At 39.7% G+C, this 14,703-nt stretch overlaps 1 protein-coding gene across 2 annotated transcripts; it reads right to left on the minus strand.

The window, feature by feature from the left end:
• Window positions 1-928: 928 nt before the first annotated feature.
• On the minus strand, window positions 929-5,575 carry ncoa7a (nuclear receptor coactivator 7a). 2 transcript variants are annotated; one of them, XM_084357151.1, is made up of 7 exons: window positions 5,475-5,575; window positions 4,238-4,433; window positions 3,205-3,357; window positions 2,969-3,121; window positions 2,766-2,861; window positions 2,480-2,553; window positions 929-2,248 (listed from the first exon to the last, which is right to left on the minus strand). In XM_084357151.1, exons 1-7 carry the CDS (start codon window positions 5,498-5,500, stop codon window positions 2,110-2,112), a joined length of 837 nt encoding a protein of 278 aa, XP_084213277.1. In that variant the 5' UTR covers window positions 5,501-5,575; the 3' UTR covers window positions 929-2,109. The 2 variants fall into 2 exon arrangements, with proteins under 2 accessions (XP_084213277.1, XP_084213278.1); XM_084357152.1 differs by lacking the exons at window positions 4,238-4,433; window positions 5,475-5,575 and adding an exon at window positions 3,715-3,806.
• Between the last annotated feature and the right edge of the window lie 9,128 nt (window positions 5,576-14,703).

Consider the following 14,703-nt stretch of genomic DNA (forward strand, 5'->3'; position numbering starts at 1 on the left):
GTTTTGCCTGTGGTTGAAATGAAAAGAGGCTGTCTTAATCCATTCCAAACCTTTCTTATATAATTAAGGTGACACTTCCCTCCACATCTCATTTAAAATAATATAACTTTTATGTGGTCTTTTTCTCTACACGTACAGCACTGCACAGCTTCGTTAGAGAAAAATGAGTACACATACAATACTAATCAATACCTGATCCGATTTGGTATCCGCAGATCAAGATCTAAAAAGCATGATCAGGATATCTTTACTTTTGACTGGAAATTTGTGACTTTCTGAGTAACTTTATCTTGGTAACCCACCCTTGCATGTGCGTCTTCTTTTCCTCTGCGTCAAAGTTTTGCAAGTCAGGTTATATGAAAACATTAAATTGCCCATAGGTGTGAATGTGTTTGACTGTGTGTGAGCCTTGTGATAGACCGGCACTTTGTCATGCTGTTAAATAGATAAATGAACTGCAACATGTAACTTAAAGGATAACCAATTCTTTTTTTGATTTGCTTTGTCTCAATATTTCTGTTCAGGTTGTTTGGTGCTGAAAGCGGAGTGCAGGGCTTTGAGCAGGTTCAGTTGCATGTGTGGTGTCATGTTGGTTTTCCTGTTCAGCCGCTCTTCAGGTAGTCATCTGTTGTCTGGGGGACAGGATGGCTGCAGTAATACAATTACTTAAGTTACTTCTAATTCCTCTCTATTGTTCCCTCTTTCTCTGTGAATATTCAGTAATGTATGGATGTAAATGTATTGTGAATGTTCAAGTCATCCTGATGTGTGTGTGTGTGTGTGTGTGTGTGTGTTTGTTGTGTCACTACCTGTTATGTCATAAGTATGTGACACAGATGCAGCTATAGATGAGGGGCACAGTTTTATTACAGTCTAATTCTATTTTGTCTTTTTAGTATGAAAAAAACAACGTCCTCAGTGGAAAAGGTGATGTTTTAAGGGTTTATTCATAGTAAAATATGAATGCTTTGAAAACCTTGTCTTTCACCTGGAGAGACAACGTTTTAATGTGGTTCACAAAACAACATTGGCAGTGCCGGCACTGCCTGGCAGACAAACATAAAGAAATGTAAAAACAAACAGACAAACAGGAACAAACTGTTTAAATTTTCTTAAAAATAAATTTAAATATGTAGATAGTAAAAAGATCTGAAATGTTATCTTGAATCCACTATCCATATATGGAAAGAGGCAGGCAGGTGTGTCACTTCCGAAAAACAGAAGTGACGGTTAACAGTTGAGGTTGTTTCTTCTTCAAGTAGGACACATCACAGAAAATAAGTTGTTTATAGTGCAATCCTCTACTTTTATTCTTTTAACCTGAACGGACAGGTCACCGTCTGCAGCTGTAGTTTTCAAATGGACAACAAAAAAGCAAACCTCACGTAAGAAAAAACTCAGAAGTACAATTAGAGTCCCGACAGGCCACTGTGGGCCCTGTTGTGTTACAGTGTTTTTACCATAAATTCATTATTTAACCTTTTTCGTCTTAAATATTTATATGGCCCATTACAGCATGTGCCAAGTGTGTTTCATAAACCTTGGGGCCATGACAGCAGAAAACAGACGTATGCGCACTCACACACAAAGAGATACAAACTGTAAAAACCACACACTTTAAAATCTCACAAACACATTTGGATGTTCAACAAAAAAAAAAAATTAAAAAAGCATTGTCCTTACATCCTGAATGTGCTTACAGTTGTTACCAACTTTTTATCCAACAGTGTTACTGTGAACTTTGTATCATAATGCTCACCACAACCAATGGAGGGCACGGAGAGCTTAAAGCTACAGATGCCAGTTACTTACTGGGCTTAGCACAGGGCTACTGATGAATAGCCGGTATAGTTTAGAGCAGTGGGACCCTGAATTGCAGGATTTCATCCAACCAACTGATTTAGCAGGCAAAGATCAAACCAGCATAACAAGAAAGTCCAGTCCAAGAACCCCCAGAACAGACATCAGACTGTATGTGGGCTAATCTGAGCCGGGTGCTCAGACCGTAGCAACCACTCTATCAGGGTTTGTATAGTAGCAGCTAAACCACACGTACTCATTGGAGTCTAGAAATTCTCTAACCCCAGACAGGACAGTGGGATCTTCTTCTCAGTTCTGCACGGTCCAGACTTCGAGGTCTTGTACGACAAAGTCTTCTTGTGTGGAGAGAGACTCGTTGTGAAAGGTGGGACAGGAGAAGCTCGAACCATGGTACAGATCAGCATCCAGCCACAGGCCAAAACCGCCCCTGTGGATTACAAAAAAGCACTTCAGTGTCGAATCTTTTCAAAGTCGCTCATGTCTCATGCTCTTAGATAACAGGTAGTATAATCGCACATAGCTCACAGATAGCTCATAGATTGCAGTAACAGTAATTATTTTGACAGCCTTGCTTTTTATTACTTTATGACACCGACAGGTGTAACTGCAGCCATTTCCCTTTGATGAGCATATGTATATTGTTTAATCTGTAACTTACCCTCCTCCACCAATCTGCAGTGATTCAAGGTTGCCGCTTACAAAGTAGGAGTTCTCACCACTCCACCTGTATGCCTGTGAAGACGACAAATGTGACACATAAAAAACTTGTAGACAAACCCAATGAACAATTTTCAAAATATAATAAATTTGTGCTTTTTAAATGGTCGCAAACATCATTGTAAATGGTATTCAAAAGTCTTGTCTCGTAATTATACACTGTTTCTCAGATTGCTGGTAGATATAATTTGTGACCAGGTGGTGACAAAAAATGGTCCCACTCTTACCTGGAAGTCTGGGTTGAAGCTGAACAGGAAGGTTTCTCCGGTACCGTAGCAGTATTTACTGACTTTGAATGGATCGGAAGAAAAAGCCCCGAACACCTGAAAAGACCAAGACACCAGGTAATTTAGGGCGTCCACAGCCATACTGTTAATATCTAACATTTGTGTATTGAGGAGGCTTGGTGGGTTATGATATAGATGCCGACCTTTTGGTGCATGTCTTTGATGACCAGCAGCACAGGGCTGTCCAGGCCCCCCATGTTCCTGTACAGAGTCTTCAGGCTGCTCCCATGGATGGCTGTGCTGTAGACCAGCTGCCATGGATAGCACTGGGTCCTTGCTGGCATGTGAGCAGCGAGCTGTTGGAAAAGGGAGGTGTTAATGAAGGGAAAACTTTCTTCGTCTTCCAGTTTGATTATGTTGAAATGTTGCAGTCACTTACTCTCTTTATGTGGTAGTCATCCATCAGCTGGCTTTCGTCACAGAGGACAGGCAGAGCATCGTCATCTTCCTTCTGGTAGTCGGGCTCCTCTGCCTCCGAGTCCTCCGAGCTGCACAGACTCAGGCGGCGTTTGGGGTCCTTCACTGTGATGATCTGGAAGAGGGCAAGTGGGTTAGAAATCAAACAAGTTCATACTCTTGTTTTTCTCATATACCCTACTGTTGTTTTTCTGAGATTTTCCCTCTACACACATTATGTACAGGTCTGCGGCTGAGTGACTCATTTAGAGACAGTGCAGACGTCAAATTGAAAGGGTAAAAGTTTGGCAGCAGTAAGTTGCAAGATGCAGGGACCGGTTTAACACAGTAGCACCACAAGGTGCTGGATGATGGACGGATGATATGAAAACAAACGTTTTACCATTCAGTGTAAAGTATTCTATCCATACCCCATGCATACAGTACAGCACAGTATCTCCTAACATGATTACACACAATATAGTAGTCCTACCTCAACATACGGCTCCACACAGTCACTGGCAAAATAAAGCACTTTGATATTTTCTGGCAGCAGCTTCATAGCTCCTGTTTTGCCTGTCAAGCTCTGCCCTCTGCTGTACCACATGTCTGTTAGACAAACTGCCGGCAGTCATCACTTTTGTACTCTCTGATTTACTTTCACTCTCTGCGGTTTGACTCACAATTGGTTGGAGACTCGAGCAGAGGGGGCATCTCATTGGTTAGCTGTGATACAGAACAGTTTCTTTTTTCTCTAAACAGGAAGGTGACATGCAGGATACTGAGAGGGAGTGGGGAGAGAGAGAGAGAGAGGATGTCCATATATAGAGAGTGGGATTTCCCACAACCGACTGGGAGAACTGCCAAGCACTTTAGTGCCTCAGTTACTGTAAATCGGAGATACTTGATGATATTTGTCTGCAGATGTTTAAACTGTAGCGCTTCAGGTCATGACCTGAGTTGAGCCTGAAGTTAAGAAGCCACTGGGGGCTTTTGTACGTTTGTGCAAACCTTACCTCCCAGTTGTTAGCAGCAGGGTTGACGGGGTTACTGAGGAGCTTGTTGATCACAGCCACCTTGTTCTTCTCCACTACCAGAAAGTGCTTCTGACGTTTCTCTCTGATGAGGTAGTGGGGGTGGCGGCGCTTCTTGTTGCTCTTGGTGTAAATTTCTGGTGACCATTGCACAAAGAAGGTGTAGAGGTGGTCAACCCTGGAGAAGCAAAGGGACAAAGTACATTTTTACTTGCAGATAATCAATGTGTCATGTAACCAAACAGATAAATTTAGTCTGTTCGTGTCGCTTGTTATGCATCAACAGCTGTTAATTCAGTTACAATGACATATTGTTAAGTTAATAAATCTCCATGACTTATACTGAGCATGTAACGTTGCTGCACGTTTAAAGCTATAATGACAGTTGGCCAAACCTCTATTTCCCATGAGAGAAAAAACAAACAACTTGAGCAAATGGCACTCTTCCATTTTTTAATATCTGTTAAGACATGTCCACGCATGAATAGCAGGAAAGTGAAGCATGCCTTGAATGCTGTAAGCATTAATCATGCTGGACCGAGAATATCCGAGAACATCTGCCAACAATGGGAACCCTTTTTTGGAGCTTTTTCAACTGGATTCCGCTATCGTCTCCAGTTTCAACAAAGAGAAGCACTTCTGGGCAATTCAATGCTCAAAAAATCCTGGAAGTCAATTTTAAAGCCACTTTGACTTTAGTGTTGTTTGGCCTCAGTCAAGCCTCTCTCTTTTCTTTTCTTTCTCTTCCCCTCCCTTTCTCCCTCTCTTCCTGTCACACACACAGACACACAATCTCCAACCCTTCCAGTCTGCACTACAGTGGTTTGACAAAATGACTCCCTCTTGCTTCCTTTGCACACATAAATGCAAAAGATTGGATTTAAAATGTTAAAATGTTCTTTGTCAGTGCAGGCTCATGTTTTCTTGCTTAAATTACACTGTGCAATCTGACAAAGTGTGGAAACCGACTAACTTAAAATGACCAAGTAAAGTAGATCCTTTTTAAGTTGCTAAAACTTTTTAGTTCGCTCAACTTAAATTTGATAATCTACTTTACTTGGTGATTATGAGGTATTCGGTCAAGTCAACATTTAAGTTTTACAGTATAGTTGACACAAGCAAATCAACATACAGTCAGTTTCATCTCCAGATAACACCACCATGATCAGGACCCAGCATAACAATGTTCACAGTTGTCTTGATGTAATTTTTCACTTACTCTCCGACACTGTACGCAACTCCCATGGCTGAACGAAGAGGAAGGCGTAGATGGTACACTGTAAGGGAGAAGGAGAGAGAAGGTGGTTTGGAGGCTCAGTGCTGAAGCAGCATGTCCACACTGAGTCTCTGCCATCGCTGGCCTTTTATACCAGAGGATCAATTGCTGAGATAAGCTCCTTTGACCATAAACCCTCCCTTTGACTCTTCACAGCTCTTACATAGCCTGCGCATATTCACACATGGATTTCACAATGGCGCCTGCATGTGGTGACACATTAACCTGACCTGCTCTGGGTCCCTGTCCTTACGTTTGGCTTGAGTTCAGACAGTTACTGTGTCAAGGTAGCAGCTCAGTGAGTGAATCTGATGGCTTTACATAAAGATAAAGGTCTGTCTCTCTGTCTGTCTGTTTGGTTGTCTTATCAATGTGACATCCCATCTGTGTTTCTGTCTCTCAGTCTTCATGGATATCTGGTCTGTCTGGTGTGTCTGTCCCGTCCCATTGTGAAAAGTAAATTACATTTCCATTTAAGTACAGTAACAACTCATTAATTATTAATGACTTTACTAAAGTTACCCTTTTTGTGCCCCCCTAAAGTAAAAAGTAAGACATCATCCTGAGTAGTTACCAAGTGGACTGTTTTTCTTGGTTAAAGGGGCATTATGTAGTTTTGGAGAAGTCAGAATTTTAATATTTACAATATTAATGAGATAATAATACAAACTCAGAAACATGAACTGAATGAACAAGCTGTTCTCAGAACATGGTGTTGCATTTTATTTGTAATTTTCTTTATTATTGCTTTGTGGAAGGACTTCACTGAATAAGAAGCCTAACAACATGATATTTATATGTAAACAGAAGGAAAGAAATCTAGTGAAAACTTTAAAAAATGTCATTGCTGTTACTATAACTACTGATTTCAAATACACTGTAAGGGCAGACATTGTTTTGATGTGCTCATATTTGAAGGTCTGTTATGAAGGAATTAATTGTGATCTCCCTGGAAAAACCTTGGTAATGAGGGACTACTCAGTAACTACTCAATATTATGGATCGTTTTACATGACATGACACAAAAAGAGTAACTAATGATTAAATAATCTGTGATTAACGACAATACTTGAGAACTACTCAGTATGATGTTTCTGTTTGCTTTCAGATGCACACAAAGAGTAACTGATTAAGTTGTCAGTAATTATTCAGGAATTACTTATTATCAGTAATCACTAATTATCAACTCATTCATGGTTCAATCCTTATTCGCTCCTTAGCACTACTACTCACCTAATCACATGTTTGTGTACCTTGTAATTGAGCATTTTACACTGCGGTATGAAGTACTTAAAGGTACTAAAAGTACTATCTCTCACTTTTAAGTGTTGTTTTTTCTTTGTCTTGCAGCATGTCTGTCAGTCTGCCTCTCTCTCAAGCTTCCCTTGATCCATCCAAAAGTGGTAGTGATTAATGTTTTGTTTTGGCAGTCTCGGAGAAGGGTGACCAGTTCATAAAGGAACGGTTGTGGTCTGTATTAAAGACGTCTGTAAAGCAAGGCTGGCAGAAGATTTGGAAGTTTATCAGGAATTTTAGATGTTGCATAATGTTTGAGATGTTGGCTTCATTTACATACTCTTCAGGTTCTCTGTATGTATATACATGTGTGCGTCTGAGTTTATCTCATTGTTGTTGTTGTTGTTGTTGGGTTTCAGTGGACACAATGAAACTAATCTCAACTCTATCTCCCTGTATCTGTCATTTGAAGCCCTTATCTTAACAGTCTCCGCCCTGTCAGGATTAGTCTTAGGCTAAAACATTCATGTCAAGATTTAATCAAAGCAGCAGACCTTGATTGCAGTGTTGACCATTCATAAACAATCAATGTTCAAACACCAGCCATTCAAACTTGATCAATTTCCAGTGTTGGCCTTTATTTCTCTACACTAATGCTCAAACAAAATCACAGATTTGTCTGTTCCTTCTGTCTGTGGTCATTAGGATTATGTTGCTCGCACAAATAAGCAGACTTCTCAACTCGTTGTTTCAACTCTTGAAGCAGTAATCCCATTTATGAGAGCAGTTTTGGGGCTGTTATTTCCAAATCTCTTCACTTTTGTGACTAAATCTTTCCACTGTTCTCTCTCTACTTCAGCAGATAAGTTTTACACACGTTATGAAAGCTTGATTCATGATACATACAGCAAAATGTCAAATACTGGAAAATATCTCCTTTAAAGTTACATTAATGATGATGACAGGGTGGTTTGTTTATGCTCCGATATCAGGTTGGGAGACTTGAGTAGTCAATTTAAGTCAAACTTTATTCATATATCAGATATCATACATGGGGAAACATGATGTGACAATACAATCGCAACACAATCATAGACGCTTCTAAATATACAAGATATAGATATAGATTAGAAACGCATGGATTAATTTCTCAGTACCGTTTTGAGAAATAGCTTTTGTTTCTAAGATGGTAGAAGGTTGATCTTTCGAGATAATTGATATGGCCCTTATAAATTGAGATTCCAACCAGATTTCCAGCTTTACTTTTGCTCTTCAGAGAAATCGTAACACTCTGGGGCCAACAATCAGTCATGATTTTCTTACACAATTGAAATAGGATGGAGGAGATCAATTGTGTTGGTCTGACACACAGACAAGATCGATAGGTAAACATACAGTCACACAGATATACAGATGTACACACTGAAAAAGACAGATATATATACATGTGTGCAAAGACCAGCAGATATGCATGCGTCCACGATCATATACACACACCTGCTGCATGCGTACTTGTCAGTCTGCACATGTGCACACACATATGCAGAAGAACTCTTCATATTGTTTTGTCTTCAGATGGAGTCTGTTTAAAATCCATTGTTAACTGCAGTGAACTGCACTTGCATGCATGAGTGAATGAACTGCATAAAGGTTTTAGTTTTGGTTCCCACATGTTACAACACAATTGCACAGTTTACTTCCTTTCATCAAAGCAAATGAAAACGCCAATAATGGAGAAATCAATTCACGTAAAATGAAACACAGAGGATATATTTGAAGAAAATAACCTTACCAAAAAAAAATCTTCTTTTAAATATTTAAGTTAAATATTAAATCTGGCTTCGGGCTCTTCGATTATATTGAACAATTTCTGCCACTGTAAATCAATATACTTTTCTTTATGATTGTGAATAGTACATAAGATATTGCTTTGCTATTGTGTCAGAGGCTGTGGGCCTCCAAGAACACACAGGCGCAACACGCCCACCCCACTTTCTTGGCAGTTGTGTGTTGTGGCAGAGCCGTTGTTGCTTCACCTCTCCTCCAATTCCTGTAAATCCTCCCTGTCCATGCACGCTTCCAACAAGCCATGGGAAAAACCTCTCTGAGCCAGCATGCTCATTTTTCTGGTTTACAGAGAACACACACACACACACACACACACACACACACACACACAAACAAGAACAATAGTAGTCGGGCATGCAGGCACACACACACAAACAAGAATCCCTCTGCAGGCTGGATTATTGGGTCTTGTTTATTCCCGTAAACTTCCTTTGGAAGCTTGGAATGTCATCTACGAATCATATACGCGAGTTGGGCAACTCTGTAGCCTCCGCAACACTAATAGTGCACAAGTAAGCTGACAGAGTTGGCTTTTCAGAAATCTATAGCCTGGGGGACTATCACTTGTTTGATAATGATTTAAGATGTCTCATGGATCCCTGTGTGCTTCAACAGGACCACCTTCTTACCACAAACATTTCACAGGAAATCATTGTCATTTTGCTTGGAACAGTGTTGCGTAGACATCAAGGTTTAATCAGACCTCTTCCTTCACACATCAGATCAGTCTGTGCAGCTGTGGAAATCGAGCCACCTAGAAAGCAAGAATCAGCGAATATACACAGAAAGCACAGTGATTGACTAAATCATGAATAATTGTGTTTAACTTGCTGAATACATCTTGTTTTTATAGGAAATCATATTGACTACTGACTCCACTCAGCATACGAGTTAAATAGGTCGCAGACTTTGACTGTGATACCAACATCAAGCAAAAACTGGCTGGCAGCTTAAAAGGAGTATGAATTGTAACGACTCCAGCAAATGCCTCTCCGACCACAATCTGCTAGATATGGTCATTGGCTTTTCCACTATTGGATCATACAACACATTCATCACCTTTGTAATCCGACTGAAGAGCTGTTGTTATTCAGTGATACAGAGAAAGTATGAGCTCATCGCTGTCTGTGGCCTTCTCCCACTTTCTGTAGAACTCACTCCTATAAATTATATTAAGGCTTACATTTCTGTGTAATTGAGGGCATTATTTCTTGCTGTGCTATCTGACTGTACGATCAGACCAGAGCACAGAGACAGGCGCTAGTGTTTTGGAGCTTCTGGAGGAATAAACACCCGCAGTCAAGGAGAGCACAGAGTTTCTTTTTTAAACTTTAAGGGATTAAAAAGTGGATTTATCTTCCGTCTGGCTTCTTAACCTGTATGTAGCAACGGGCAACTGTGCTGCTGAAGTCCAATGTAACGTACTGCAAGTCTCTCTTATTTGACTGCTGAACAGAGGGGAAATGTAATATACTTCATGAATGTACAGAGAAGAGATGGCAAAAAGAAAAGACATTACAGGTTAACAGACAGAGCTGGAGCCTCTGGTGAGTGCTGGCTTCAGTCAGAACCTTACGTTAAACTGAGTACAAACACAGACACACACATCCTCGATCCCTGCTGTTGGTCACTACATTAGGGCTAATTTAACTTGAATAAACACAAGAGATCCTGGGATCACTCACACAAATAATACAAGGTGATCCACTTCTCTTTCTAATGAACACAGTTAGGTTGTTAGCCTTAACTAGCTTGGTAGCTTGGAGCTGCTTGGGCCTGTTCAAGTAACTAGGCTTCATTCCGCTCATCTCAGCTCCACCCACGCTCCAACTCTTTACCCATTTTTGATTAGCTGGAAATTAGCCGATGTCCCACTTAGAGCTTCATTCCATTTCTTCAGAAACCTGAGATTGTCTTGTTATGATGAGATTTTTTTTCTCAATAAAACATAACACCATTTCATCTTAGTAAGAATCATAAAGAATCATATTGTGTCATGATGACAGACCAACTCATCTATAATTAGAGAAGATATATTGAATTGAATAAATCATTGTTACATTTTTGTATCTTATAATAGAAACAGATACCATAACCAACAACCACAGTTATGGTGACCCTGAGAGCTCAACGCACTGCAGCTTAAGAAAACACAAACAAGTTAAACAACATCTTGACAGCAGTGTCCATCTTCAGTCTTTAGCTTTGTGCGTCTCTGAAGACACGATTTAGCTAAAATGAAGCAGTCATTTAAAGTGACATGACCACAAGTTGAACCCTGCAGGGGCATTGATTTCTGCCTATCCAAAAGTCCAATTGGGGTAAGTGCTGAAATTCACGTAGTGTGTGCAGGTACGTGTGTGTCTGTGTGCGTGTGTGTTGCACGAACATGCCTGCTTAGATTTGTTCTGTTTATGAGTATGTATTTATTCACAAGTTATCCTCAGTCTACGTGTCTAAATGATAATAAAACAGGACTGAACATTTGTCAATCAATTGAGAGAGCACGACCGCAGCAGTGAGTTCACACAGCGGTCATAGATGAAAGTGTATCAGCTTCAGGGTCCGGCTCAATCAGGTCTTCATGCGAATTGTGTAACACAAAGGTCGGCGTATCTTCTGGTCACTCTTGTTAGCTTCCAACAAATAGAAAATAATAATCTTTTTTTTAAAAAACATTTCACTCCCCCCCTTTGACCATTAAAACGAAAAGCAAATAACCACTTATTTTTTGTCTCTAAATAACCGTTTCTGAAAAGAAAATTGACCATTAATTTAAAAAAATTAGAAAGGGCACCAGCTGTGTGCGGTGGGGCATTAAAGCACAGAAAAGTCACTGGTAAAGGCACCCTAGACGGCACTTTATCATGCCACCAGGGTTGGCGATAAGACATGGCAAAAAAAGGCCTGTCATTCGCAGAACTGATAATTTTCCCATATTTCAAATGTCATAAAAAGTCCATAAGAGGTTAGAAGAGATTTTCGATGTAATCCTGCTTAAAATGACCCTGACTATAATCATATGAAGGTTGGAGATATCTTACTGTAGAGCATGTATGAATGTTATAATGAAATTGGAGATGACTTACCCAATTTTCTCAAGAACTGTACAGTAAAATAACTCCGAAAGTCACATGGTTTTAGTCAGGGTCGTCTACATCTTAAAGAAGTTACCGTTCATATATGAGGAAATAATGAATGGTATGCTGTAATTTTAGCTGTTTTTCCCTTTAATTTTCTATTCTGAAAATGTTTTTAATTATAGGCTGACGTCATATTCAATAAGACTGCTTCTTCCCCCTGCTTGTTGTTAAGTATTAGCACTCAAACCAGGTTAATGCAATTATACTTTTGTTCTTTTTTTGCCTGCATGCTGAGAGGCCAAATCTCACTGCTTACAAAAACTGGTTTGAGCTGGATAAGGTACTGCTTTTGTACTCTGTGTGTGTACATGTATGTGTGTGTTTGTGTGTGTGTGTTTATTTCTGTCATAGACTATGCTTTAGCAGAAGGAAAGTACAGAAGGAAAGAAACTGTTAGAATGCTCTTAATGCTATACCTTGAATTGTACATGTTGTACCCACATGATTATATATGTCGTCAAGAATCTCTCTCTCTCCCTCTCTCTCTCTCTTTTCTGTCTCTGTAACTCAGTTGCAACCCCACCGGGCGTAAACTGCTTAGCCCAGCACTTTGTTCCCAGAGACATTTAACTTTAAATGCCATTTAGTGACACTCTGATGCAACATGTGTGACAGCAGGCAGTAAATGAGAAGTTTAAGCCTGATGACAGCATAATAGCTCTAACTCTGCTGTGTCAGTCAGGGTTAATCAGTGATGTTTCAGAGAGAGTGAAGTTTCCATTAACCTACATACAGAACAAGATGCACTGTGGGACTGTGAGGTTACAGGAGACCACAAGCGAGAACTTGGTGACATGTTTAAGAAGAGACTTCCTCTACATCACGAACCGCACTTCGTGAGTAATTCAAGTGTAAAGATGATGTGTGATAAGACAGATGAAGGACTTGTGCGTAATTTCTTTCTGAATTCCCTGTAAAAACAAAAACATCCCAAATTGAATTAAACTGAAACCTGTTAGTATGTTACCAAATTTTTAAAAAGGTAAAAACAGAAAAACAAAGGCAATCTACAGCTAACACCATTTTATTTTACCAAGGACTTCATTTATTCCTATATGAATCATTGAATATTGTTTGATTGAGGATTCAATGACAATCCTTTTTTTTTTCACAGCTGTAAAAACCACTGAGTATTACAAATGTGTCCTTGCTTAACATGTACATAACCATCTCTTTATCCCACCCCCCTCCTCACTTCCCAGGGCTTTACATCATGTAAATCCAATGGCTGCATTGAAGAAGGGGATGCCAAACTGATGTTGAACTGATCTAGTTTGTTTAACAGCAAGAACTGTATTCTCTCCACGAGAGAAAGTTCTACTTTTTCTTTCAACTATAATTTAAAGGTTAAATTAACATTTAACTATTTGCTATGTAAAGATATAGTGGAGTAATGGTGTCGGCCTGTGTGTGTTGTGATCTGAGCTTCTCTTTTCCATGTTTCGGTAACCAGGACACACCGAGCGTCCATGTTAGTGCATGTGAGGCTTTATTAGTCGTCACCGCGTCCATTTTCAACATAGTGGCCTGGCGACAGACAATCTCATTTTACAGCTAAATAGCATACTAAAATATGGCTCTAAAAACATTTGCAGTGAGAAATACACTATGCAACAACAGATCTTGATTCATATTTGATCAACACTGTCTAATTTTACAGTTTGATGTGAATGAGTTTCCAGATTTCTTTTTTTCTTTTCAACCTAATCGAGTAAACGATGCACAGATTTGTTTCCAGTTGGAGATGTTGGTGCTCTCATGTGATATCAGCGGCAGTAAATGTATATTCCAGCTTGGAACCTTTTCCAGATAATAATTCCAATGACTTAGGTGATCTTTGAACATTTCATCTAGCGTCCACCAACAGGTCTTATTTAATGAACAAAAACCTGAAAACCATTATGCAGATTACCCATGGCTTTGAAAATATGTCACTAAAATAGGTGGTTAAGGGTTTGGGTCAGGGTTAGTGGTTCACTTGGACAAGATACTATTGAGCGGCTCTCTCATCAGATGTGTAATGAATGCATGAATGCGTGGAGAAGCTGTGGTTGTGGACTCCTTTACCTTTTCATGTTTTAGTGTTTTATTATCTAGCATAACATCTATAGAGAACCATATATGTCCCCAGGAGCAGTCTCAGCATTGTTAGAGCAATAAGACTCGTATTCCCATCATCAACTCTGAGCACATAATTTAAGAAAAGAATATATCTGTGGCACACTTTCAGATTAACAGACTCTGGTGTCCTGCCAAAATCAACCTGACTCTCAGTAAACTGAACCCTCACTTTTGCACTTTAGACCAGAGCAGGCTTTACACAGCAGCAGCCAAGGCCAGCGATGTGCTCCCCGTCCACTCTGCTCAAGCTGTGCAGTCTTCTATGGACTGCAGTAAAACCTAACAGGTCTTTCTATAACCTATGTTGCATCAGTTTACATTGTTTTACGAAGTCCTGGTCAATATATAACTTTTTTCACAGGAGGTGATGGAGGAACGATCTTCGTCTGTCTGAATTACTCACTCAAGGCAGCAGAAACCAAAGTACAAAAAATCAAATTCCATTTTAGGTGGGAGTGGGGCGGGTTTGTGTGTTTTATTTTTAAGTAATATGTTTGGAAAAAAGAATAGGAGGGGACTGAAAATGTCAGTTCAACAATCGTCCTCCTCAATAAGCAAGTCAGAACAACAGTTGGGAAAGAGATATCGTTTTTGATTTGTATGTATGTTTAAATAATGCAAATGTAAATATGTGCAACTATAAGCTTTGTTGATCTATGACCCAAGGAGAATCGTGACCCATTTTAACTTTGAGTGGTAGTTTGTGAAACTTTCTAAATGAGTCATCACCATCCCACTGCACTGTCTCTCCGTGTGGGAGATTCCACCAATAAGACCCACACCATTGTTTACCATCAGTATAGTTTTAGTTTGTAAAACGGCAT

Source organism: Pagrus pagrus (genome assembly GCF_965226575.1).
Source record: "Pagrus pagrus genome assembly, chromosome: 7".
Classification (NCBI taxonomy): domain Eukaryota; kingdom Metazoa; phylum Chordata; class Actinopteri; order Spariformes; family Sparidae; genus Pagrus; species Pagrus pagrus.

Excerpts from the sequence above, each read along its gene's own strand:
- ncoa7a (XM_084357151.1), bottom strand. The coding sequence starts at position 5,500 with ATGGGAGTTGCGTACAGTGTCGGAGA. Across the intron at positions 4,434-5,474 it reads GTTGCGTACAGTGTCGGAGA|GGTTGACCACCTCTACACCT; the intron begins GTAAGTGAAAAA and ends TTGCTTCTCCAG. Across the intron at positions 3,122-3,204 it reads ATGACTACCACATAAAGAGA|CTCGCTGCTCACATGCCAGC; the intron begins GTAAGTGACTGC and ends CTTTTCCAACAG.